Raw genomic sequence first — 27213 nt, 5'->3', positions numbered from 1 at the left:
CCAAAGTACTGGGATTACAGGCTTGAGCCACCGCGCCCGGCCCCAAACACCTTCTTTATTTCCATAGTCAATCTTGTGCCTCCCCTTCTCTAACCAACAGATAAAAGGCACCTACTCCTGTTGCTAAGGCAATAAAGCCAGGGCATTCAGCAGGGGACTCAGGTTGGTCAGCAGAAAAAAAAAAACCTCTCAGCTGTGAGGAAAGGAAAGGGAGCAATGTATTTCTAAGGGCGAATTTTCATAAAACAACAAAGCAGATGTCAGTCTGGGCTGGTCATATTGAAGGCATGTGAAGAGATCGGGCCGTGGAGGAGAAGATCCCTGATGCTGTTAACAATGCAAGGATATCTTAAGGTGAGAAGCCAGAGTTTTTGACAACTTATATGTGAGAAGGAGTATGCTTGTGCATGCTCCATTTTTTATAGAACTCCACCTCTTGCCCTGAAATGCATATATTTTATTCTATTTAATTTTAGCAATGATGTAAAACTGTATTGCTGGGCTGCTGTCACTGTCTCTGACAGATCACCCTACCACCTCAAAGGGTAAATATGGGTTTTTTTTTTCATAATTTTTGTACAGTAACAAGGTGAGGAACATTTTAGCTCGTAAATTATTTACTAAACCTCACAGGCATAATAGGCCGTGTGCATATTCATCAGGCTATCATCCATTATTCATAAGAAGTTCACTTCAACTGTTAGAAGAAAATGAGGTTGTTGATTGAAATGCTGAAGAAATGTAGGCTTTTGTACTCCCCCCGTTCACTCTCTCATCTGAGCAAGTCTGGAAGTTTCCATCAAAAAATGTTATTACAGGAAAAAAAATGTTATTCCTGACAAGTGAATATGTAGATAGAGGGAAAGCAAGCATAAAGTAGGAAATAAATGGGCAGAATCAACCACTATTCATTTAATTCAAATAATGTCCCCTGACCCCAGCTTGCACAGAGATTATGCCCAAGGGGACCCCTTTCTTGCAATAAAAGATCGGCTTCTGCAAATCTGGTAGAGTGACTGCATATATATACTTTTTTTTTTCTTGAGACAGAGTTTCACTCTTGTTGTCCAGGCTGGAGTACAGTGGTGCAGCCTCAGCTCACTGCAACCATCTCCCAGGTTTAAGCTATTCTGCCTCAGCCTCCCAAGTAGCTGGAATTACAGGCGTCTGCCACCACGCCCAGTTAATTTTTGTATTTTTAGTTGAGATGGGGTTTCACCATGTTGGCCAGGCTGGTCTTACACTGCTGACCTCAGGTGATCCGCCCACTTCGGCCTCCCCAGGTGCTGGGATTACAGGTGTGAGCCACCGTGCCCGGCCAGTTATTGCTTATATTAACTAAGATACAGGTTGTATTCTATGGCTTAAGAAGTATTTAGTATTATCTTCTTATTTGACCCTCACACCAAGTCTGTGAGGAATAATTTTCCTTTTTCTTTTTTTGACAGGGTCTTCTTACTCTGTCACCCAGGCTGGAATGCAGTGGCACAATCATGGCTCACTGCATCCTCTGCCTCCCAAGGTCAAGCGATCCTCCTGCCTCAGCCTCCTAAGTAGCTGGAACTTCAGGCACACACCACCACGCCTGGCTAATTTTTATTTTTTTGTAGAGGCAGGGTCTTCGTAGGTTGCCCTGGCGGGTCTCAAACTCCTGGGCTCAAACTATCTGCCAGTCTTGGCTTCCCAAAGTGTTGAGATTCCACCATACCTGTGGAATAATTTTTCAAGATGAGGCCGGGCGCGGTGGCTCAAGCCTGTAATCCCAGCACTTTGGGAGGCCGAGACGGGCGGATCACGAGGTCAGGAGATCGAGACCATCCTGGCTAACACGGTGAAACCCCGTCTCTACTAAAAAAATACAAAAAAATAAACTAGCCGGGCGAGCTGGCGGGCCTGTAGTCCCAGCTACTCCGGAGGCTGAGGCAGGAGAATGGCGTAAACCCGGGAGGCGGAGCTTGCAGTGAGCTGAGGTCTGGCCACTGCACTCCAGCCTGGGCGACAGAGCGAGACTCCGTCTCAAAAAAAAAAAAAAAAAAAATTTTTCAAGATGAGAAAACAGCCTCAGAAAACTGAGAAAGATAAGCAAACTGAAACTCACAAGTTATGTGACTTGTCCAATGCCGATAAGCTTATGAGAAACAGAACTAGGGCTAGAACCTAAACTTCCTTCCACATCCCATGTTTTGTTTATTTTTGTAGAAACAGAGTCATGCTATATTGTCTGGTCTCAATGTAGGCTGGTCTCAAACTCCTGGCCTGAAGCAATCCTCCTTGCCTCAGCCTCCCAAAGTGTTGAGATTACAGGGGTGAGTCACCATGCCTGGTCCACATCCTGTATTCTTTTTTTTTTTTTTTTTTGAGACAGATTTTCGCTCTCGTCACCTAGGCTGGAATGCAATGGTATAATCTCAGCTCACTGCAACCTCCACCTCCTAGGCTCAAGTGATTCTCCTGCCTCTGCCTCCCGAGTAGCTGGGATTACAGGCATGAGCCACCATACTCGCCTAATTTTGTATTTTCAGTAGAGATGGGATTTCACCATGTTGCCCAGGCTGGTCTCCAACTCCTCACCTCAGGTGATCTGCCAACGTTGGCCTCTCAAAGTGCTGGAATTACAGGCGTGAGCCACCGCACCCGGCCTACAACCAGTGTTCTTTAAATTCTGTCTTACTAAGTCCTCTGGATGGTAAAACCCACTATATGAAATAAAACACCAATGAAATACCTGAAATAACAGGTATTTCATTGTGTTCTCTATGAACCACTGATTTTATTTTCCTTTTTTGATATCTTTATTATTTCTGCAGAATACAAAAACAATATAGGCTTGAAAGCACTAAACAATACAAAGTTCTGTAGAACAGAGAATAACAAACGTCCCAGCTATGGACAGGCAGCATATGGACTGCCGTGACTGCCAATGTCTACAGCCACCTCCATTTCCATAGGAAAAAGTGGGAGATGTTGTGATCAGGTCAGACCCACAGATACAGGTTAAGATCTGGGCATGGTCACTTACTGGTATATAATGTTGGGCAAATCAGCCTCTTTAAGCCATCATTTCCTTATTTGTAAAATGGGACTAATGTCTACTCTTGAGGTTTTTGTGTTAAGTGAGAGAATGTATATAAAATCTAGATGTCAGCATTTTCCTCCATTTTAAGGGTTACTTTTCTTGAGTATATTTAAAGAAGTGGATGGGAGGCAAGGTTTGTCTCATGCCTTTCCCTCGAGGCTTCTGCTTGACACTCTCTTCCATTCTGCCTTGGGCCACTCACTTGCCTGCTGGTCACAGCCTAGAACTCCTGGTGTGGTTCCTCTACATGAAAGGTCCCTGTATTCAGTGGGACACAGGTCTGAATTCTTTGCATCATAACTGCACAAGGTTGTTCTTTACTAAAGTGTTGGGGGACAACTAAAGAGAATTACAATAGTGGAAAGTATTAAAACTTGGTGGGTTTTTGTTTTTGTTTTTTGAGACAGAATCTCGCTCTGTCGCCCAGGCTGGAATGCAGTGGCGCGATCTTGGCTCACTGCAACCTCCAACTCCCAGGTTCAAGCAGTTCTCATGCCTCAGACTCCTGAGTAGCTGGGATTACAGATGCGCCACCACACCCAGCTAATTTTTTCTATTTTTAGTACAGATGGGGTTTCACCATGTTTTGTTTTGAGACAGGGTCTTGCTGTCTCAAGCAACTCCTGGGCTGTCTCAAAGCAACTCCTGGGCTGGAGTGCAGTGGCGTAACTGCAGCTCACTGCAGCCTTGACCACCTAGGCTCAAGCGATCCTCTTGCCTCAGCCTCCCAAGTAGCTGGGACCACAGGTACCCACCACCATGCCCAGCTAAACTTTGGTTTTAACTTTCCCTATAATCGAAGTGAAAAGCTGCCAAGAAGTTTAACCTTTATTAGGGAGTGTCAGGTCTACCCTGGCTCCCTGTCCTCAGGTCTGCTTCCCTCACTAGGAACTCCTTTAATCCTCCATTCCTTCCTGGGAAGCCCCAGGCCCTGCCTCTCTCTGGTCCCTCAGCTGTCCCCAGAAACATACTTACCCAAATCTGACCCATTCAGTCCATATTCAGTCTAGATTCTGGATTTAAGGCTAGAGGGGTGAGAGTGAGTGAGTGACTGTGTGTGTATGTGCATGGGGCCTGGTGCAACAGGGAGAAGGTAGAACAGCAGCCTTGTGGGAATGAGCTTTGGCATATAGTCCCTCCAAGTAGGACTGTCTCGGGGAGGCTGGTAGTCCAAGTCCTGATCCCCTCCAGTCAGACTAAGACACAGATGAAGCTCTGCTCTTCTGAGTGTCCTGGATAACCTTTGGTCTTGAACTACTGGCCTCAAGCAATCCTCCTGCCCCGGCCCCCTAAAATATTGACATTACAGATATGAGCCACTATGCTTGACCTTTTTTTTCTTTTTTAATTTTTTTTAGTTTTAAATTTTTTTAGAGTCAGGGTCTCACTCGTCACCCAGGCCGGAGTGCAGTCATGCGATTATAGCTCACTGCAGCCTTGGACTCCCGAGTTCATGCAATCCTCTTAACCCAGCCACCCTAGTAGCTGGGACTGCAGGCCTGTGCCACCATGCTTGGCTAACTGGTTTACATTTATTATGCACGGCAGTGTTAGTGCCTGTCCTACAAGGCTTGCCAGGAATAAGAAATGAAGGCACTTTTTTTTTTTTTTTTTTTTTGAGATGTAGTTTCGCTCTGTTGCACAGTCTGGAGTGCACTGGCGTGGCATGATCTCTGCTCACTGCAACCTCTGCCTCCCAGGTTCAAGTGATTCTCATGCCTCAGTCTCCCAAATAGCTGGGATTACAGGTGCATGCCACCACACCTGGCTAATTTTTATATTTTTGGTAGAACCGGGGTTTCACCATGTTGGCCAGGCTAGTCTCAAACTCCTGACCTCAAGTGATCTGCCCGCCTCAGCCTCCCAAAGTGCTGGGATTACAGGCGTGAGCCACTGTGCCTGGGTCTAAGCCATATATCCTTATAATAGCTGTTCCCTCAGTTACACAATGACTAGATAAAGCTTTGAAAAAGTTGCTTCAACAAGGACGGGCACAGTGGCTCATATCTGTAATCCCAGCACTTTAGGAGGCCAAGGTGGGTGGATCACTTGAGGCCAGGAGTTCAAGACCAGCCTGGCCAACATGGTGAACCCCATATCTACTAAAAATACAAAACTCAGCCAGGCGTGGTGGCACGCACCTGTAATCCCAGCTGCTCGGGAGGCTGAGGCAGGAGAATCGCTGGAACCCAGGAGGTGGAGGTTGCAGCGAGCCAAGATCACACCACTGCACTCCAGCCTGCGTGACAGAGTGAGACTCTGTCTCAAAAAAAAAAAAAAACGGTTGCTTCCAAGAGTGACTGGATTCTTTCACAAAGCTTCACCTCCTTCTTTGGGCTGGGAAATAGGTTGTTTTGTTCTTCTGGTTACGTAAGAGCACAACACATAGTAGGTATTGAATAAAGGTACATAAACAACTGTAGTCAACCTAATTAACTGGGACTAGGGTAAGCTTGTCCAGCCTTTGGCTTGCAGACAACATGTGGCCCAGGACAGCTTTGAATGCGGCCCAACACAAATTTGTACACTTTCTTAAAACATTATGAGATTTTTGGGTGATTTTTTTGTTTTGTTTTTACCTCATCAACTATCATTAGTGTTAGTATATTTCATGTGTGGTCCAAGACAACTCTTCCAATGTGGCTTAGGGAAACCAAAAGATTGGACACCCCTGGACTAGGATGCCTAGCAGGAAGAGTTACTATCATTCTGTGAGCCTTCACATCACAGCTTACCCATCTCCAGTGTGGCACTTACGAAGTGCTGCTGTAATTTTCCTTTTAGCATCTGTCTTGCCCAAGGCACATTAAGATTCATTAGCTGGGCACAGTGGCTCACGCCTATAATCGCAGCACTTTGGGAGGCCGAGGCAGGCTAATCCCTTAGCCCAGGAGTTTCAGGCCAGCCTGAGCAACATGGCAACACCCCATCTCGACAAAAAATACAAAAATGAGCTGGGCACGGTAGTACGCACCTGTAATCCCAGCCACTCGGGAGGCTGAGGCAGAAGGATGGCCTGAGCTTCTGACAGCAAGGCTGCAATGAACCATGATCGTGTCACTGCATTCCAGCCTGGGTGACACAGAGTGAGACCCTGTCTCAAAAAAAAAAAAAAGAAAGAAAGAAATACAGCCTGGGGACAGTGGCTCACACGTGTAATCCCAAAAATGTGGAAGACCAAGGTGGGCGGATCACTTGAGGTCATGAGTTGAGGCCAGTCTGACCAACATGGTGAAACCCTGTCTCTACTAAAAATACAAAAATTAACTGGTACTGTGGTGGCACCTGTAGTCCCAGCTACTCGGGAGGCTGAGGCAGGAGAATCACTTGAACCTGGGAGGTGGAGGTTGCAGTGGGCAGAGATCATGTCTCTGCACTCCAGCCTGGGCAACAGAAAGAGACTCCCTCTCAAAAAAAAAAAAAAAAAAAAAAATTCATTAGCCATCATCCTTGGCTTTTCCCTTTTCCTCATCCCAACGTTATTATTTTTTAAAAAAACAGCCTTATTGAGGTATAGTTAGTTGACATAAAATAAACTGCTCATGTTTAAAATATACACCGGGCCAGCCGGGCGCAGTGGCTCACGCCAGTAATCCCAGCACTTTGGGAGGCTGAGGCGGGTGGACCACGAGGTCAGGAGATCGAGACCATCCTGACTAACATGGTGAAACCCCGTCTCTACTAAAAAATACAAAAAATTAGTCGGGCGTGGTGGCAGTCGCCTGTAGTCCCAGCTACTCAGGAGGCTGAGGCAGGCAGAAGAATCGCTTGAATCTGGGAGGCGGAGGTTGCAGTGAGCTGAGATTGCGCCACTGTACTTCAGCCTGGGCAACAAAGTGAGACTCTATCTAAGAAAAAAAAAAGGACCGGCCGGGCGCGGTGGCTCAAGCCTGTAATCCCAGCACTTTGGGAGGCCGAGACGGGCGGATCACGAGGTCAGAAGATCGAGACCATCCTGGCTAACACGGTGAAACCCCGTCTCTACTAAAAGTACAAAAAACTAGCCGGGCGAGCTGGCGGGCGCCTGTAGTCCCAGCTACTCCGGAGGCTGAGGCAGGAGAATGGCGTGAACTCGGGTGGCGGAGCTTGCAGTGAGCTGAGATCCAGCCACTGCACTCCAGCCCGGGCGACAGAGCGAGACTCCGTCTCAAAAAAAAAAAAAAAAAAAAAAAGAAAAAGAAAAAAAAAAGGTACACCCATGAAACCATCACCGCAATCAAGGCAATGAGTATATATTCATCAGTCCCAGAACTTTCCTATATTCCATTTGCAATCTCCCTCCTTCCCCTTCTGCTTCCCTTCACAGCAACCATTGATCTGCTTTTTATCATTATAGTTTGTATTCCTAGAATTTTATAAAAATGGAATCCAAGGGGCACAGTGGCACATGCCTGTAGTTCCAGCTACTTGAGAGGCTGAGGTGGGAGGATTGCTTCAGGTCAGTTCAAGGCTGCAATGAACTATGACCATGCCTATGCACTCCAGCCTGGGCAATACAGCAAGACCCTATATCTAAAAAACAAAAAAATTCTGTAGTATGTATTATTTTAAAACTCTGCTTCCTTTACTGAGCATGGATTATCTATGTTGTTTTGTGGATTCATACTTTATTCCCTTCTACTGTATGGCATTATATTTGTTTATCCATTTACCTGTTGGTAGAAATTTTCATTGCTTCTGATTTTTGGATATGACAAATAAAGCTGTTATAAATATCCATGTATAAGTCATTGTGTACCCACGTGCTTTCACTTCTCTTGGGTAAATACCTAGAAGTGGAATGGCTAGATCATATGGTATATAGATGTTTAACTTTTAAAGACCCTGCCAAACTGTTTTCCAAAGTGGTTGCACCATTTTATTCTTTCTTTTTTCATTATGACCAGTAGTTTGCCCTGACAAGAGGTTGCACCATTTAAAATTTTAACCAGGGCCGGGCACGGTGGCTCAAGACTGTAATCCCAGCACTTTGGGAGGCCGAGACGGGCGGATCACAAGGTCAGGAGATCGAGACCATCCTGGCTAACCCGGTGAAACCCTGTCTCTACTAAAAAAATACAAAAAACTAGCCGGGTGAGGTGGCGGGTGCCTATAGTCCCAGCTACTCGGGAGGCTGAGGCATGAGAATGGTGTGAACCCGAAAGGCGGAGCTTGCAGTCAGCTGAGATCCGGCCACTGCACTCCAGTTTGGGCGACAGAGTGAGACTCCGTCTCAAAAAAAAAGATTTTAACCAGAAGTGTGTGAGAATTCCAGTTCCTCCACTCCTCTCCAACACTTGATGTGGTCAGTCTTCTTTTATTTATTTTTATTTTTTTAAATTTAAACAGAGATGGGGTCTCACCATGTTGCCCAGGCTAGTCTTGAACTCTTGAGCTCAAGTGATCCTCCCAAAGTGCTGGGATTACAGGTATGAGCCACTGCACCCCGTCTAGTGTTAATATTAGCCATTGAACAGGGAAGCCAACATTGTTTTAATTTTTTGACTAGGTAAGCATTCACATGGTTCAATTTTTTTTTTTTCTGCTCTTGTCGTCCAGGCTATAGTGCAGTGGCTCGATCTCGGCTCATTGCAACCTCTGTCTTACAGGTTCAAACGATTCTCCTGACTTGGCCTCCCAAGTAGCTGGGATTACAGGCATGCGCCACTACACCTGGCTAATTTTTGTATTTTTAGTAGAGACGAGGTTTTGCCATTTTGGCTAGGTTGATCTCGAACTCCTGACCTCAGGTGATCCGCCTGCCTCGGTCTCCCAAAGTGCTGGAATTATACGCGTGAGCCACCGTGCCTGTCCTCAATTTTTTTTTTTGAGACTGGATCTTGCTGTCATCCAGGCGGGAGTACCATGGTGCCATTATCCTCACTGCAGCCTCGAACTCTTGGACTCAAGTGATCCTCCCACCTTAGCCTTCCAAGTAGTTGGAACTATAGGTACGTGACACCACGCCAGGTTAATTGATGTATTTTTGTGTGTGTGGAGATGGGGTGTCATTATGTTGTCCAGGCTGGTCTCGAACTCCTGGCCTCAAGTGATCCTCCTGCCTTGGCCTCCCAAAGTGCTGGGATTATAGGTTCAAATATTTTTAAACATCTAAAAAGTGCCGGGCGCGGTGGCTCAAGCCTGTAATCCCAGCACTTTGGGAGGCCGAGACGGGCGGATCACAAGGTCAGGAGATCGAGACCATGCTGGCTAATACGGTGAAACCCCGTCTCTACTAAAGAATACAAAAAACGGTCAGGCGCGGTGGCTCAAGCCTGTAATCCCAGCACTTTGGGAGGCCGAGACAGGCGGATCACGAGGTCAGGAGATCGAGACCATCCTGGCTAATACGGTGAAACCCTGTCTCTACTTAAAAATACAAAAAACTAGCCGGGCGACGAGGCGGGCGCCTGTAGTCCCAGCTACTCGGGAGGCTGAGGCAGGAGAATGGCGTAAACCCGGGAGGCGGAGCTTGCAGTGAGCTGAGATCCGGCCACTGCACTCCAGCCTGGGTGGCAGAGCAAGACTCCGTCTCAAAAAAAAAAAGAATACAAAAAACTAGCCGGGCGACGAGGCGGGCGCCTGTAGTCCCAGCTACTTGGGAGGCGGAGGCAGGAGAATGGCGTAAACCTGGGAGGCGGAGTTTGCAGTGAGCTGAGATCCGGCCACCACACTCCAGCCTAGGCGACAGAGCCAGACTCCGTCTCAAAAAAAAAATAAAAAATAAAAAACATCTAAAAAGTATATAGTAAAAAGTCACTTCCACCTTTGTTTCACATCTTCCACTCTCTCTCCCCTTTAACCACTTTTACAGGTATTTTGTATATCCTTCCAGAATTTCGTTACTCAAATTCTAATGAATATTCTTGGTTTTCCTACTCTTTGACATAAAAAGTATCACATTGGCCAGGTACAGTGGCTCACGCCTGTAATCCCAGCACTTTGGGAGGCCAAGGCGGGCAGATCTCTTGAGGCCAGGAGTTCGAGACCAGCCTGACCAACATGCAAAACCCCGACTGTACTGGAGATACAAAAATTAGCCAGGCATGGTGGTGCACACCTGTAATCCCAGCTACTTGGGAGGCTGAGGCACAAGAATCACTTGAACCTGGGAGGTGGAGGTTGCAGTGAGCCAAGATCACACCACTGCATTCCAGCCTGGGTGATAGAGTGTGACTTTGTCTCAAAGTAAAATAAAAAATAAAATAAAATAAATAAATAAAATAAAATGTATCATACTAAGTATATGGTTTTGAATCTTTCCCCTTTTTATTTAAAGAACACTTTGGAGTACTTTCTCATTCTCTGTTGCAGTCACATAGTATTTTATTGTATGGATGTATCAAGATTTACTTTGCCTGTTTCCTATTGATAGAAATATGGGTTATTTATAATCTTTTGCTGTTACAGAAAAGCTGCAATGAATAGCCTTATACATACGTTTCTCGTGAGTGCAAATATATCTGTAGAATCACTCCCATTAGTGGGAATGGTTTGTTTGCAAGTTTGATGGATATTGCCAAATTAACCTTATAGGATTTGTACAAATTTTCACCCCCATCACCAATAAATTAGAATGCCTGCTTATCCACAGCCCTCCAAATAGAGTAATGTTAGCAAATGTTTGGATTTTCGCCAATCTGATAATGATATCTGCAGGGTTTAATTTGCCTTCTGATTATGACCCAGGCTGAACATCATTTTATGTGTTAGGGAGTCATTTGTTTTTCCTTTTCTGTGAACTATCTGTAAATGTCATTTGCAATTTTTTTCTAATGGTTGATCATATTCTTACTGATGTCTAAGAGTTCTTTACATGCAGGAAGATTAGCCCTTTGTGATGTAAATTGCAAATACACTTTTCCAATTTGTCATTTGACTATATGGAGTTTTGACTTTGTAGAGTTTTTGTCCCTGACATTAGTCCTGGAACTAGTCCAGTTGTTTCTGCTTCCTGAATATTTCTGGAATCCCCCCATTTCTCTCTACTGTACTGCCTCTTCCCTAGGCCAGTCTGCCATCATCACCCCTAAATGACTAAATTTGATTCTAACTGGTATCTCAGACATACCTCCACTCTTGCCCCTTCTCTAACCTATTCTATATTCTTTAGCCATCAGAGGGATTTTTCCTTTTCTTTTTTTTTTTTTTTTGAGACAGTCTCGCTGTGCCCCCAGGCTGGAGTGCAGTGGCCGGATCTCAGCTCACTGCAAGCTCCGCCTCCCGGGTTCACGCCATTCTCCTGCCTCAGCCTCCCAAGTAGCTGGGACTACAGGCGCCTGCCACCTCGCCCAGCTAATTTTTTTGTATTTTTAGTAGAGACGGGGTTTCACCGTGTTAGCCAGGATGGTTTCGATCTCCTGACCTCGTGATTCACCCGTCTCGGCCTCCCAAAGTGCTGGGATTACAGGCTTGAGCCACAGCGCCCGGCCTTTCCTTTTCTTTTATTTTTTTGAGTAGCCTCTGTCACCGAGGCTGGAGAGTACAGTGGTGCGACCACGACTCACTGCAGCCTCGACCTCCCAGGCTCAAGCAGTCCTCCCATCTCAACCCCTTGAGTAGCTGGGATCACAGGTGCGTGCCTCTATGCCTGGATAACTTTTTAGAAATTACTTGCAGAGATGGGGTTTCACCACATTGCATAGGCTGGTCTTGAACTCTCGGGCTCAAGCAATCCTCCCGCCTTGGCCTCCCAAATTGTTGGGATTACAGGCATGAGCCACTGTGCCCAGCCCAGAAGCATTTTTCTAAAATAAAAACACAGCCAGGAGCACTCTAGGTAACAAAGTGAGACTCTGTCTCTACAAAAAAAATTAAAATTAGCCAGGGATGGTGGCAAGCACCGACTGTCTCAGCTACCCAGGAGACTGAGGTGAGAGGATGAACTGAGACCAGGAATTCAAGGTTGTAGCGAGCTGTGATTGCACCACTGCACTCCAGCTTGGGTGACAGCAAGACCCTCTCCCAATCAGTCAAACAAACAAACAAACACAAGATCATATCACTTTCCTGTTTAACATTCTTCAGTGACTAACTTGTGCCCTTAACACAGAATCCAGTATCTTCATGTGGGATCTCACATGGGCTCTAAGGCATCCCCACATGGTTGGGCTCACAGTTCTTCAGCGTCATCTGTTTTTTGTTGTTGTTGCTTTGTTTGTTTTGAGACTGAATCTCGCTCTGTCGCCCAGGTTGGAGTGCAATGGCGCGATCTTGGCTCACTGCAACCTCCACCTCCTGGGTTCATGCGATTCTCCTGCCTCAGCCTCCCAAGTAGCTGGGATTACAGGCACGCACCACCATGCCAGGCTGATTTTTGTGTTTTTAGTAGAGACAAGGTTTCACCATGTTGGCCAGGCTGGTCTCGAACTCCAGACCTCAGGTCATCTGCCCACTTTGGCCTCCCAAAGTGCTGGAATTACAGGCATTATTCACCATGCCCGGCTCTTCAGTGTCATCTCTTATCAGTCCCCTTACCAGTATGCTCTGGCTACACCAAACTGTTTCATGCCCTATCCCTCTATAAACCTTCTCACCTCTAGGCCTTTGCATAAGCAGTTCCCTCTTCCAGGAACCCTCTTCACTTGCTTAACTTGTTCTCACCCTTCAGATTTCATCTCAAACATCACTTGCATCAGGAAACCTTCCCTGACTATCAGAATAGAAGAGGTGCCTCACCTACGTGTTCTCCTAACACCCCATGTTGTCTTTATGTCAGCAGTAATCATTCTATGTTATGTGTTCACTTTTCTGTCTCTCCCATTAGGTAGACCATAAATTCCATAAGAGTAGGGACTGGCCGGGCGCGGTGGCTCAAGCCTGTAATCCCAGCACTTTGGGAGGCCGAGACGGGCGGATCACAAGGTCAGGAGATCGAGACCATCCTGGCTAACACGGTGAAACCCCGTCTCTACTAAAAATACAAAAAGTAGCCGGGCGAGGTGGCGGACGCCTGTAGTCCCAGCTACTCGGGGGGCTGAGGCAGGAGAATGGCGTGAACCCGGGAGGCAGAGCTTGCAGTGAGCTGAGATCCGGCCACTGCACTCCAGCCTGGGCGACAGAGCGAGACTCCGTCTCAAAAAAAAAAAAAAAAAAAAAAAAAAAAAAAAGTAGGGACTATGCCGGTCTCTTCATTATGATTTCTCTAGTGCCTGTCACAGGACCTGGCACATAATAGGTACTCAAAAAATATTTGTTAAATTAATGCAAGAAAGAATGTTTGATAAATGACCAGATAAACATCTTCATCTCATTGGGGAATCTACGAGAATGAAGAAAATGTCAAAGCTTGATCCCGTCCAAGAAAGTAGCTAGTTACTACTACTTTTTTTTGTAGAGACGAAGTCTCACTATGTTGCCTAGGCTGGTTCTGAACTCCCAGCTCAAGCGATCCTCCTGCCTAGGCCGCCCAAAGTGTTGGGATTACAGGTGTGAGCTGTTGCACCCAGCCACCATTTACTTCTTAATTCCACCTGCCACAGAAAGCATTAGCCTGCAACTCTTTTCGTTTTTGTTGGTAATTTCATTTGGCTCTACCCTGGTTTTCCCAATGCCCAGGTCCCTGTGACAAGCAAAACTACCCAACGACCCGCAAAGTAGGCTCTGACCAATCCGAGGGCAGCTTACATGAGCAGGAGGTAGGCCCAGGAGAGTTCCTGGGTCCTAAGAGTTAACGCTTTAATCATTGGACATTGGAGGTGGAACTATCACTTGAGGCCGGGATCTCAAGACCAGCGGGCCAACACAGCGAGACCCCATCTCTGTATTAAAAAATGAAGAGCCGGGCGCGGTGGCTCAAGCCTGTAATCCCAGCACTTTGGGAGGCCGAGACGGGCGGATCACGAGGTCAGGAGATCGAGACCATCCTGGCTAACACGGTGAAACCCCGTCTCTACTAAAAAAATACAAAAAACTAGCCGGGCGAGGTGGCGGGCGCCTGTAGTCCCAGCTACGCGGGAGGCTGAGGCGAGAGAATGGCGTAAACCGGGAGGCGGAGCTTGCAGTGAGCTGAGATCGGCCACTGCACTCCAGCCTGGGGCGACAGACCAAGACTCCGTCTCAAAAAAAAAAAAAAAAAAAAAAAAATGAAGAGCACGCGCCTGTAGTCCCAGCTACTCGGGAGGCTGAGGCAGGAGAATCGCTTGAACTCGGGAGGCGGAGGTTGCAGTGAACCGAGATCACACCACTGCACTCCTGCCTGGGCGACAGAGCGACACTCCATCTAAAATAAAATAAAATAAAATAAAAGAATAAAATATATGTATATATATATATTTTTTTAGAAAGAAAGAAAACCAGCCTGGCCAACATAGTGAAACCCCTACTAAAAATTAGCCGGGGAGGTGGCGTGCGCCTGTAGTCCCAGCTACTCAGGAAACTGAGGCAGGAGAATTGCTTGAACCCAGGAGGCGGAGGTTGTGGTGAGATCGCGCCGCTGCACCCTAGCCTGGGCAAGAGCGACACTCTGCCTCAAAAAAAAGAAAAGAAAAGAAAAGAAAAGAAAGACACTTAATCGCTGCCCTAAAGGATGCCATCTTTGCCCTTACGGGTAATTTAGAAAGCAAAGCCATACATAGAGAAAAATAGAAGTACCATACAGGTCACTGTAACTGGTGCTAAAAAAGGGCAGGGCCACAAGCACTCAATGGGGACTGCAGGTATGTCAGTTTCAGTGCCAGCTGTTGCGAACACGGATAACATAACCCCTTCCTGTACGTGAGAAAAAGAAACGAACACGAGAACATGCCGACAGCCTGTCCTGGAGCAGACAGGGCGGCGAAGATTCCGGTGCAGGTCTCATCCAGGAAAGGATACATGTGATCTGGAGTGGCAAAATAAATTTTAACGGAGCTGAAGCTTAAGTTGGGCTTGGTGGGGAGGGACGCATGATAAACTAAGGTGTGAGGAGCCGATTTCAGGCAGTGCCACAAATTTGCAGAAATATAAGCCCCTCGTGGAAGGTTGCCAAGGTGAGGTGACCTTGAGTGAATGCGTGTAGGCAGAGAAAGGTTCTGGGGAATGCTTGCATCGTTCTGCCGCCCAGCGTCCAACAGAGAAAAGATCCTGAAGCGAGACAATACCTGCGTTTGGTTTTTCTCCGGCTGAGGGACACCGGTAGGGGGTGGAGGACGGGAACGAGCAGGGGGTGGGGCCAAGGCGAGTGGGCGGGACCGCGCCGACCCTCCCGCGACCGACCGGAGGCCGGGCGCAGAGGCGGAGTTTCCGGCGGCAGTGCCACTCGGGCGTCGGGTGACGCTAGACGGACGGAACATCACGTGACACGGAAGTAGCTCCGAACAGGAAGAGGACGAAAAAAATAACCGTCCGCGACGCCCAGACGAACCGGACCCGCAGCCAGCATGAACAGCAAAGGCAAGGACCGAGGGTGGCAGAGGCCGTCGGGGGGAGTACTGCTGGCCCAGAGTGAGCGGGTCCGGAGCCCAGGGTCACCAAACGCCAGGTTTGGGGTGGGCTGCGTCGCCTTCCTTGGCCAGCTGCAGTCCACGGCGCTGCGCCTGACGCCTTCGTCATCCTCAAATTACGGCTGCTTGCTGCCTCCAGGCCCTTTCCTCCGTAAACTCTGTGGCGCAGTTTGGAGCTGCGGGCTCGGGTGGTGGGGGGGCTTGACATGATGGGCATCCGCAGGAGCAAATAGAGCGCTAGCGCAGGCATTCGCTTAGGCCAATGGAGAGCCGTCGGAGGCGGGGCGCCGCGCTCCGGAACCCCCGGCAGGGCCCGAACTTAACTAGTGAGTTGCTGGAGTAGGCGCGTGGGCCGGGGCCTGTGAGGTCTGTTTTCTCCTTCCCTTCGCACCCCCTCGCCCTTCGCTGGCGGTATCAGAACTTATCCCTTTCTCTGTGGTTGTACCAGTGTGTCTGTCAGAACGTGATTCCCATAACCCAGGAATAGGGTGAGGGGGGGAAAAAAGGAATAGAGAAAAAAAAAAGGCCGGGCGCAGTGGCTCACGCCTGTAATCCCAGCACTTTGGGAGGCCGAGGCGGGCGGATCACCTGAGGTCAGGAGTTCGAGACCAGCCTGGCCAACGTGGTGAAACCCCGACTCTATTAAAAATGCAAAAATTAGCTGGGCGTGGTGGCGGGCGCCTGTAATCTCAGCTACTCCGGAGGCTGAGGTAGGAGAATTGCTTGAACCCAGGAGACGGAGGTTGCAGTGAGCGGAGATAGCGCCACTGCAATCCAGCCTGGGTGACAGAGCGAAACTCCGTCTCAAAACAAAAACCCAAACATGATTCTCCGCTTTTCCAATGAGGACATTCCTCCTCAGCCCTCAGCCCTACACCCTTTTCCCGGTCTCACGGTTCACTTCCATCATTCACACCCTTTGTTTGGAAGTCGACCTTGAATAGTAATTCTGTAAGGAAAATCAGAACTGTTAGCCACGAAGTCTGGGCTGGTTGTAGACAGGCTGTGGAGACTACCTAAAGCAGAGGCACCCTTGATAAGCCAGAACAGCAGCAGGCCAGAACCCCAGACCTGTCCTGCATTCCAGAGGGAACTTGTGCCCAGCTAGACTTAACCCCTTACTCCTGTGTTAGTAGGAGCAGTGAGCAGTGCCTTTCCCGTCCTGTCAGAATCCAGCACCTTCCATTTTAAGGGTGCAAAGACAATGCATATTTTCTTAGTTCCAGGAATCAGGCCCTCTGAGGCAGACTATTTGCAAATCCCCTTCTGCTTGCTCCCACTAAGTTAGCTACCCGGTATGACCTGTCTCATTTTGGTAGCTCTGTGTAGTAGGCAACCAGCATTTTTTTCTTGTCTTTCAGGTCAATACCCAACACAGCCAACCTACCCTGTGCAGCCTCCTGGGAATCCAGTATACCCTCAGACCTTGCATCTTCCTCAGGCTCCACCCTATACTGATGCTCCACCTGCCTACTCAGAGGTGCTTCCAGTTTGCCAGACTTGAACTAGCTGAGAATACTCTTAGAGTGGTCCTTTAGTCCTTAGCTACGTCTGACTTCACACGTTTACTCTTCGCAAATGCTCACATGAATAATCTAAAACACTATATAATTTGGCAGTTTTTGTCGGAGTTGAAAGTACATTATTTGATGATTTTGTGTTATTTGGCACAGGCTGAGATGCAGAAGATGAATTTGCGTTCTGTGAGCTCAACATTAGCTATAGCAGGAAGTGATCCAGGAGAATATTGAAGGCCAGTGGAAAGGCAACTTGTATGATCTTACAAAAAGTATAACTTGCACAAGGAGAATTAAGAATTGGCTTATTAGAGAGATCTCAAATAGGAATGTAATCAAGTAACATTTTGCCTTCTCTTCTGCCTTTTCTAGCTCTATCGTCCGAGTTTTGTGCACCCAGGGGCTGCCACAGTCCCCACCATGTCAGCCGCATTTCCTGGAGCCTCTCTGTATCTTCCCATGGCCCAGTCTGTGGCTGTTGGGCCTTTAGGTTCCACAATCCCCATGGCTTATTATCCAGTCAGTCCTATCTATCCACCTGGCTCCACAGTGCTGGTGGAAGGAGGGTATGATGCAGGTGCCAGATTTGGAGCTGGGGCTACTGCTGGCAACATTCCTGTGAGTATGACCTCATCAGAAAGTGTTTGAGGGGGCAGAACTGTGGCAAGTGAAGAGCATCTCACTGGGGACTAAGTTACCTGATTCTTTTGTTTTCATGTCTGTCGAGTCCTGCTTGCTGCTTTTCCAGTTCATTTTGGTACACTGAACTGGTCTAGTAATGCTTCTTATTCATTCCATAAGCATTTACTCAATATTTGCCATCAGCATGGTGTTTTTACTAGGAACCCTGATGATTAAAAAAGTAGAATGTATAATCCTTAGTAAGCAGCTTTTAGATAGATATTAACAATGTTAGTTATCATTTTTTCCTACTTAATTCCCCAGTGCATGGGATGTAGAGCCCAAATGACTACTCCGTAACTACATGCTAGAGATGAGGCGAATATGTGTCATTAGTGAGCCTTCAGTTATCCAGTAGTTTCTTCAAAAACTATGTAAGGGCCGGGTGCGGTGGCTCACCTGAGGTCAGGAGTTCGAGACCAGGCTGGCCAACATGGTGAAACCCCGACTCTACTATAAATACAAAAATTAGCTGGGCATGGTGGCAGGTGCCTGTAATCCCAGCTACTTGGGAGGCTGAGGCAAGAGAATGGCTTGAACCCAGGAGGTGGAGGTTGCAGTGAGCTGAGATCACGCCACTGCACTCCAGCCTGGGTAACAGAGCCAGACTCTGTCTCAAAAAAAAAAAAAAAAAGCTGGGTGTGGTGGTGGGCGCCTGTAATCCCAGCTACTTGGGAGGCTAAGACAGGAGAATCACTTGAACCTGGGAGGCAGAGGTTGCAGTGAACCCAGATCCCACCATTGCACTCCAGCCTGGGCAACAAGAGCGAGACTCTGTCTCAAAAAATTAAAAAAAAAGCCGGGCGCGGTGGCTCAAGCCTGTAATCCCAGCACTTTGGGAGGCTGAGACGGCGGATCACGAGGTCAGGAGATCGAGACCATCCTGGCGAACACGGTGAAACCCGTCTCTACTAAAAAAAATACAAAAACTAGCCGGGCGAGGTGGCGGGCGCCTGTAGTCCCAGCTACTGGGAGGCTGAGGCAGGAATGGCGTAAACCCAGGAGGCGGAGCTGCAGCGAGCTGAGATCGGCACTGCACTCCAGCCTGGGCGACAGAGCAAGACTCTGTCTCAAAAAAAAAAAAAAAAAAAAAAAAAAAAATTAAAAACGAGGTAGGAGCATGTGGGATTCATCCATGGACTGGCACCCTGTCCCTGTTTTGGGAATGTGAATAGGGCAGTGGTTCCCTACCCTCCAAATGACTGTTGGTCTGGCCTGTTCATGTGCAGAAGCTAGCCATAGGCTTCCTCTCAGAGCTGGAACCCTTTGAATGAGTGGTAGGCTCCCTTTTCTCTTTGTATCTTTGGGTTCATGTGAAGTATAGACCTACTTTAGAACTCAAATTCACGGTGGAACTAGCTCCTTAAAATGCAGCTGGTTAGCACATTGCCTCATCCTAACAGGCCTCTGCTTCCCCTATGTCCCCTTCGCTTATATTAGCCACCCTGTGCCCATTCTATTATATCCTTTCCTTTCAGCCTCCGCCTCCTGGATGCCCTCCCAATGCTGCTCAGCTTGCAGTCATGCAGGGAGCCAACGTCCTCGTAACTCAGCGGAAGGGGAACTTCTTCATGGGTGGTTCAGATGGTGGCTACACCATCTGGTGAGGAACCAAGGCCACCTTTGTGCCGGGAAAGACATCACATACCTTCAGCACTTCTCACAATGTAACTGCTTTAGTCATATTAACCTGAAGTTGCAGTTTAGACACATGTTGTTGGGGTGTCTTTCTGGTGCCCAATCTTTCAGGCACTTTTCAAATTTAATAAGGAACCATGTAATGGTAGCAGTACCTCCCTAAAGCATTTTGAGGTAGGGGAGGTATCCATTCATAAAATGAATGTGGGTGAAGCCGCCCTAAGGATTTTCCTATAATTTCTCTGGAGTAATACTGTACCGTACTGGTCTTTGCTTTTAGTAATAAAACATCAAATTAGGTTTGGAGGGAACTTTGATCTTCCTAAGAATTAAAGTTGCCAAATTATTCTGATTGGTCTTGAATCTCCTTTAAGTCTTTGATTTATATTACTTGTTATAAATGGAACGCATTAGTTGTCTGCCTTTTCCTTTCCATCCCTTGCCCCACCCATCCCATCTCCAACCCTAGTCTTCCATTTCCTCCCGCCAGTCTCCATTGAATCAATGGTGCAGGACAGAAAGCCAGTCAGACTAATTTCCTTCTTTCCTCGCACTTCTCCCCACTCGTCATCTTTTAACTAGTGTTTCACAAGGATCCTCTGAAACCTCTCTGTGCCCCAAGCACAGATCCCATTACTTCTGCTTTCGTATCTCCTCAGGCAAAAGTGGAGGGTGCCTTATGGGCCCTTCTCATAGGCTGTCTCTGCATACACGAACCTAACCCAAATTTGCTTTGGTGCCAGAAAAACTGAGCTATGTTTGAACAAAGATACCGTGTAAAGTGTACTGTGAACAACAGTTGGTTTAAAATATGAGGGGCAAGGAGGAGGATGCATTTCAAAAGCTTGATTGATGTGTTAAGAGCCAAATTAAGAGGAGTTTTCATATCAAAAATTGGTTACCATTTTTTGTCAGAGTGTCTGATGCAGCCACTCATTCGGCTCCCCAGAATTCCTAGACTGGGTTAATAGGGTCCTATTGTGAATGTCTCACTACAAAATGACTTGAGTCCAGTGAAATCTTATTAGGGTTAAGAATATTTCAGGGATCCTTAATGTTTTGATTTTTGTTTTCTGAAATTGGATTTTATTTTATTTTATCTTATAATTTCAGTTCATCTAAATTGTGTGTTCTGTACATGTGATGTTTGACTGTACCATTGACTGTTATGGAAGTTCAGCGTTGTATGTCTCTCTCTACACTGTGGTGCACTTAACTTGTGGAATTTTTATACTAAAAATGTAGAATAAAGACTATTTTGAAGATTTGAATAAAGTGATGAAGTTGCATTACACCTCACTGCAAGGATTCTTTACTTAGCTTGTTTTTAGATTTCTTCTATATATATTTTATTTATATCCCATCTAGAATTCAGCTAGGGGCCGGGCGCGGTGGCTCAAGCCTGTAATCCCAGCACTTTGGGAGGCCGAGACGGGCGGATCACGAGGTCAGGAGATCGAGACCATCCTGGCTAATATGGTGAAACCCCGTCTCTACTAAAAATACAAAAAACTAGCCGGCGACGAGGCGGGCGCCTGTAGTCCCAGCTACTCGGGAGGCTGAGACAGGAGAATGGCGTGAACCCGGGAGGCGGAGCTTGCAGTGAGCTGAGAGCCGGCCACTGCACTCCAGCCTGGGCGGCAGAGCAAGACTCCGTCTCAAAAAAAAAAAAAAAAAAGAATTCAGCTAGGTGCTGCTGCTGCTCTGTTTCCTTTGATGACACTTTGAAATAAAGGCAGGAGTACAAGCCTAAGACTTGACCATTTTCATGAATTCCATTCCAGATGTTCAATCATCATTTTACTCCCTAACCTCTTCCAAATTTTGGAATTTAGGACCTAAACTTAGAAATGAGGAACTATTGGCCGGGCGCGGTGGCTCAAGCCTGTAATCCCAGCACTTTAGGAGGCTGAGGCGGGCGGATCACGAGGTCAGGAGATCGAGACCATCCTGGCTAACACGGTGAAACCCCGTCTCTACTAAAAATACAAAAAATTAGCCGGGTGTGGTGGTGGGCACCTGTAGTCCCAGCTACTCAGGAGGCTGAGGCAGGAGAATGGTGTGAACCCGGGAGGCGGAGCTTGTAGTGAGCCGAGATGGTGCCACTGCACTCCAGCCTGGGCGACAGAGTGAGAATCTGTCTCAAAAAAGAAAAAGAAATGAGGAACTATTGATTCTCCTAACTTGCTCTAAAGTTTGGCTTGAAGAAAAGGTTCTGGGGGCCTATCATGGGGAGGGGGGAGGGGGGAGGGATTGCATTGGGAGTTACACCTGATATAAATGATGAATTGATGGGTGCTGATGAGTTGATGGGTGCAGCACACCAACATGGCACAAGTATACATATGTAACAAACCTGCACGTTATGCACATGTACCCTAGAACTTAAAAGTATAATAAAAAAAAATTAAAAAAAAAAAAAAGGTGAATGGAGATTATCACGTATACACCAATATACAATCATTCTCATAAAAAAAAAAAAAAAAGAAAAGGTTCTGGTATGGCAATTTGTATATGTTGAGGATGACCTTCAGTTTCTCCAATGTTCTGTGTGGAGAAATACTGAAAACTCATAGAATCTAGGCTGTCAAGATAGATTCCTCAGCTTATTTATTTATTTAGTTATTTTTGAGACAGGGTCTCCCTCTGTCACCCAGGCTGGAGTGCAGTGGCACAATCTCGGCTCACTGCACCCTCTACCTCCCAGGTTCAAGTGATTCTCAGCCTCCTGAGTAGCTGGGATTACAGGCAACCTGCTACAACACCTGGTTCATTTCCGTATTTTTAGTAGTGACAGGGCGTCACTGCATTGGCCAGGCTGGTCTCAAACTCCTGACCTCAAGTGATCCGCCTGCCTCGGCCTCCCATAGTATTGGGATTATAGGCAATAAGCGACTGCACCCGGCCAGATTCCTCAGCTCTTAATCTTAACTTGGTTGGGTTCGCGCTTAGACAATGGAGGCAATACATTAAGACTTCAAAGGAGATCTAGCTTAATTCCAAAGTGAACAACAACTCTTGGCTTGATTCTGAGGATACACTGGGAAAGGCGGTAGGTTGATTTTTCCTGGTTCCTTCTGTATATACATAGAAGGGATTCTAGGAAATTCTGGCCCTTGCCAGGATGGAGGCTTGAACCAACTCATCTCCCAGGGTATGTTTCTTTATTTTATTTTATTTTTTTCCGAGACAGAGTCTCGTTCTGTCGCCCAGGCTGGAATGCAGTGGCGCAATCTTGGCTCACTGCAAGCTCCACCTCCCGGGTTCACGCCATTCTGCCTCAGCCTCCCGAGGAGCTGGGACTACAGGCGCCTGCCACCACGCTCGGCTAATTTTGTTTGTATTTTTAGTAGAGACAGGGCTTCACTGTGTTAGTCAGGATGATCTCGATCTCCTGACCTCGTGATCTGCCCGCCTTGGCCTCCCAAAGTGTTGGGATTACAGGCGTGAGCCACTGCACCCTGCCTTCCCAGGGTATGTTTCTTTTTTTTTTTTTTTTGAGACGGAGTCTGGCTCTGTCGCCCAGGCTGGAGTGCAGTGGCCGGATCTCAGCTCACTGCAATCTCCGCCTCCCAGGTTTACGCCATTCTCCTGCCTCAGCCTCCCGAGTAGCTGGGACTACAGGCGCCTGCCACCTCGCCCGGCTAGTTTTTTTTGTATTTTTTAGTAGAGACGGGGTTTCACTGTGTTAGCCAGGATGGTCTCGATCTCCTGACCTCGTGATCCGCCCGTCTCGGCCTCCCAAAGTGCTGGGATTACAGGCTTGAGCCACCGCGCCCGGCCTCCCAGGGTTATGTTTCTAATGACATTACTCTGGAACAAGCTTTCCTGCACCATCTTTGTCTCAAATCCCTGAGATAGTTCTGCAAACTTCTAGAACTTTCCTAAGGTTCTTATTGCTTGGGAGAGAACATATGCAAACGCATTAAATAGGGAAAAGAAAATGTCAAAAATGTTTCAGGAAAAATAAGTCAAAATGTAAAGGTAGGTAGTTCTTGCACATGAGAATCGGACTTCTGTAGCAATGAAAAATTTTAATTTGGATAAAAATCACGTAAGCATGAGGTTGTCGGGGAACATGGAAAGAAAGGGCTCAGATTAGGGGATGTAGCACGTTTATCAGGAGGTAAGATCTCCAGAGTCTCCTACCCCTCCTGGCCTGGCCTTTTACTGTGGTATCCAGCCTCTGGGAAGACCTTGTATGGACAGTATCTCCACTGGGGCTATCACTAGGTAACCAGGTAGGGGACAGAGTAGAGCAGCCAATGTCCCTAACGCTCTTTTCTCTCCCTTCAACCTGTGAAAAAAGATGACTGGGCACATACTCAGATGTCCCCTCATATAGCCCCATCTTTTTGACCAGTCACAAACACCAGCTCTAATAAGAGGGCCTGGTTAAAGATACCATAAACAACTTTCTCCATGTCCCTGGTCCCTGGAGTCAGTGATGTCGGCATTTGGGACTGCGACCTGGCTGGAGCTTGGATCTGCCCACATCAATCAATGCTTCTCCCTGGCTTCAGAGAAAACTTTTCCGTAATAAGCAGTCAATATGTTAGCGCTGGAGCCAGGAATAAGCTCCTTGGGACCCGGGAGTCATTAGATGAAATATTCCTCCTTCTCCCTGCCCTTGGCCAAGTCACTCTCCATCTGGACGATGGCACTGGGCTCGCCTTCTGTAGGTTCATAGGTGACGTAGCTGCCTTTGTTCTTGTACAGGTAAAAGAAGATCAAGATCATGACCGAGAGCAGGGTGAGGAAGACCACGGTGATAACAACTTGGAAAGGAGAGGGAAAATGTAGAGATGTTTCAGGATTGAGGATGTCTCAGTAATTCCTGGAGTCATCTGATTTAGTCACTGTTTTCATAAAGATCCTCTTGTTTTCGTTAACTAGTGTCCACTTCCATCCAAACCATGTTCCCCCACCAACCCCAATTTCCATGGCACATAATAGCTGGAGTCTGCTGGTGCTTAAGTTAAGCTAAGGACACATGCTTTTGATTTCTGACAAAACTGAACTCCCTCCCAAACCAGTTCCTGATTCTTATAGAAACGGGAAGGAGGGAACAGGAAATGGCTTATCCTAACAGGAAGTGGTTTCTCTGATCCTCCCCCTCTTCCTCACCCACTCAACCAACCACATATATCCTCGTCCCTACCCATGTACTCGAGTGTAACATCCGTATGCATATCTATTTGTGGCCACCTCCCAACCTGTCATTTACTGGTAGTGCCTCTGACAGAAGCCTCTGAGTCTTTTTTTTTTTTTTTTTTTTTTTGAGACGGAGTCTTGCTGTGTCGCCCAGGCTGGAGTGCAGTGGCCGGATCTCAGCTCACTGCAAACTCCGCCTCCCGGGTTCACGCCATTCTCCTGCCTCAGCCTCCGGAGTAGCTGGGACTACAGGCGCCCGCCACCTCGCCCGGCTAGTTTTTTCTATTTTTAGTAGAGACGGGGTTTCACAGTGTTAGCCAGGATGGTCTTGATCTCCTGACCTCGTGATCCGCCCGTCTCGGCCTCCCAAAGTGCTGGGATTACAGGCTTGAGCCACCGCGCCCGGCCGCCTCTGAGTCTTTTATAGCTCTGTGTGTGTGTGTAATATAGCTTGCATGCCAGAGTGAGCCCATTAATGGATTTGGTCAGGCTCTCTCTGGAGAGAGATGCCCTTGATCCAGAAGGTCCCTTGGAGTTGGCTCAGAGTCTGTTACCTGCAATAAGTGCTGTGCTGGCTCCATCTTCTGGGGACAGGGCCTCAGTGGGCCGTAAAATTGGGGTGGTCATCAGTTCTGGAAAATGTAGAAAAGTGGAAAAGGAAATGGGGTGAATTCTTTTGTTTGAAAGCATGTATTTGGCTTTCAGATTTCACCACCCCACCTTCTTTGCTATTCAAAAGTTTATCATTTAACTCTTGTAGTAAATCCAAATAGAAAATCCTGGAGAATAGAGAAGAAAATAAACCACCACCCAAAGACAACATGTTGATGGATTTCTCCCTGCATAATATAATGGTTAAGAGTAGGGCCTATAGAGCCTGACGGACTGGGTTTCAAATATGAACTCTGGCCGGGCGCAGTGGCTCACGCCTGTAATCCCAGCTCTCAGGGAGGCAGAGGCGGGAGGATAGCTTGAGCCCAGGAGTTCGAGACCTGCCTGGGTAATACAGCGAGACCCCGTTCTCCACACACACACAAAAAAAAGACAAAAAAAAAAATATGAACTCTGTCCTTTACTAGCTGTGTGACCTTGGGAAAAATTACCTAACCTGTACCTAACCTGCAAAATGGAGGTTAAGAGTACCTACTTTAAAAGGTTGTTGTGACATTTAATAAGTAACTCAGTAAGGATAAGCCATTATTAGGAATGCATATTTTTACACAAGTGAGATCAAATGAGATGTACATGCGCATATATTTACATTATATTATATAGCATGTGCATTTTCTTGCAGCATTCTTATAGACTCGCTGTAAACATTATTTTAACATAATGAAATAGTGCTCCTCTCCTATTAAAAACCCTTTTCTACACTTCCAGGATAGGCCCTGCAATTTGAAAGGTTCTGAAACAGGCCTCTCCTCTACCCTAAAATAGATCCTGCGCCCCCTCCTGCTACGGGTTTATTTATCCTTCATCGCATGAAAGTCCCACCCTAGGCCGGGCGCGGTGGCTCAAGCCTGTAATCCCAGCACTTTGGGAGGCCGAGGCGGGCGGATCACGAGGTCAGGAGATCGAGACCATCCTGGCTAACACTGTGAAACCCCGTCTCTACTAAAAAAGACAAAAAACTAGCCGGGCGAGGTGGCGGGCGCCTGTAGTCCCACCTACTCAGAGGCTGAGGCAGGAGAATGGCGGTAAACCCGGGAGGCGGAGTTTGCAGTGAGCTGAGATCCGGCCACTGCACTCCAGCCCGGGCGACAGAGCGAGACTCCGTCTCAAAAAAAAAAAAGAAAGTCCCACCCTAAAGTCATTACCCAGGGACAGAACATGACAAAATGAGTGGTCTCCAGAAGTCCCTTTTAAGTGTTTACAGAGGAAGTCAGGAAGCCCTTCTGTTCTTTCCTATTAGCATTTTAATGTAGAGGTTACTGCAGGATAGAGGTCTCCTGGGGAAAACCGGCTGGCTGACCCTGGCATCACCCACAGGAGGCACCCCGACCTGACTGGCATTCCACAAACAGCAACACTCACCCACTGCTTCCTCTTTGCTAGGCCCTGTGCTAGATGAAAGGTCGAGCAAAATGGACACAGGCCAGCTTCCCAGGGCTCACCCTCCACAGCTGGCACGGTGAGGAGCTGCCGTAAGTGCACTTAGGAAAGTGTGCGGCTAAGGGGCCTGATCTAGTCTTCCAGCCAGGAGTGACCTCCCAAGGGAGGAATATCTGAGCTGGGAGCTGAAGCAGGGGTAAGAGTTTACCGGGTAACAGGGATGGGGCACATTCCAGGCAGAGAAGAGCCTGGGTCAAAGCTCTGAGACTGGGGGACTCAAAGGCCAGCGTGGCTGGAGCGTGGTGTGAGCATGACTCCCATCCAGTGCCTGACACATGCAGGTTTCCATCCACAGCAAGTGAAATGAGGGCATCAGTGGTGGTCAGGTGGGCCTGTGCTAAGAGGGGCCAAGACTGTTGAGGGGTCTTTCCACGCAGGCCCAGGGAAGCCTGATGAACCATTCTGGTCCCGCAATACAGAAAGCAGAGGCAGGCTGTGCAGAGCACTTCCCCTCCCAAGGCCAGGCCAAACCTTTTTCCACTGGTCCCCTCTCTTTGTCTAGGAATGGTAGTACCCTCAACCACTCTGTGGCCTTGGGCAAATGGTTACTGTGGTGTTTTATATATATATATACACACACACACATATTCTAGGTCTTCATCCACAGTTCCTGGCTCCTAATTCCCACAGCCCG

General features: G+C 47.5%; 2 protein-coding genes across 3 annotated transcripts in view; one reads left to right on the top strand and one right to left on the bottom strand.

The window, feature by feature from the left end:
- The first annotated feature begins 14813 nt into the window (after positions 1-14813).
- Positions 14814-20612, top strand: DAZAP2 (DAZ associated protein 2). Of its 2 annotated transcripts, none has more exons than XM_033222041.1 (4): positions 14814-15427; positions 16839-16957; positions 17367-17535; positions 19154-20612. In XM_033222041.1, exons 1-4 carry the CDS (start codon positions 15415-15417, stop codon positions 19474-19476), a joined length of 624 nt encoding a protein of 207 aa, XP_033077932.1. In that variant the 5' UTR covers positions 14814-15414; the 3' UTR covers positions 19477-20612. The 2 variants fall into 2 exon arrangements, with proteins under 2 accessions (XP_033077932.1, XP_033077931.1); XM_033222040.1 differs by having other exon boundaries at positions 17367-17612.
- A 2715-nt stretch (positions 20613-23327) lies between these two features.
- The window catches only part of SMAGP (small cell adhesion glycoprotein), a 34746-nt gene continuing 30860 nt past the window's right edge, over positions 23328-27213 (bottom strand). The window contains exons 4-5 of the mRNA XM_033223485.1: positions 25022-25099; positions 23328-24091 (exon numbers count right to left, since the gene is read on the bottom strand). Of these exons, the coding sequence (XP_033079376.1) occupies positions 23913-24091; positions 25022-25099 (257 nt within the window). The 3' untranslated portion in view covers positions 23328-23912. The remainder of the gene's footprint in view (positions 24092-25021; positions 25100-27213) is intronic.

This window comes from Trachypithecus francoisi, unplaced genomic scaffold, assembly GCF_009764315.1.
Source record: "Trachypithecus francoisi isolate TF-2019V2 unplaced genomic scaffold, Tfra_2.0 Lachesis_group11, whole genome shotgun sequence".
Lineage (NCBI taxonomy): Eukaryota > Metazoa > Chordata > Mammalia > Primates > Cercopithecidae > Trachypithecus > Trachypithecus francoisi.
Note: the sequence above shows the minus strand (reverse complement) of the source record. Positions and strands in the feature narration are given on the sequence as shown.

Coding starts and splice junctions, on each gene's coding strand:
- DAZAP2 (XM_033222041.1), top strand. Junction 16,958..17,366: donor CTCCACCTGCCTACTCAGAG/GTGCTTCCAGTT, acceptor TGCCTTTTCTAG/CTCTATCGTCCGAGTTTTGT. Junction 17,536..19,153: donor CAGTCCTATCTATCCACCTG/GCTCCACAGTGC, acceptor CTTTCCTTTCAG/CCTCCGCCTCCTGGATGCCC.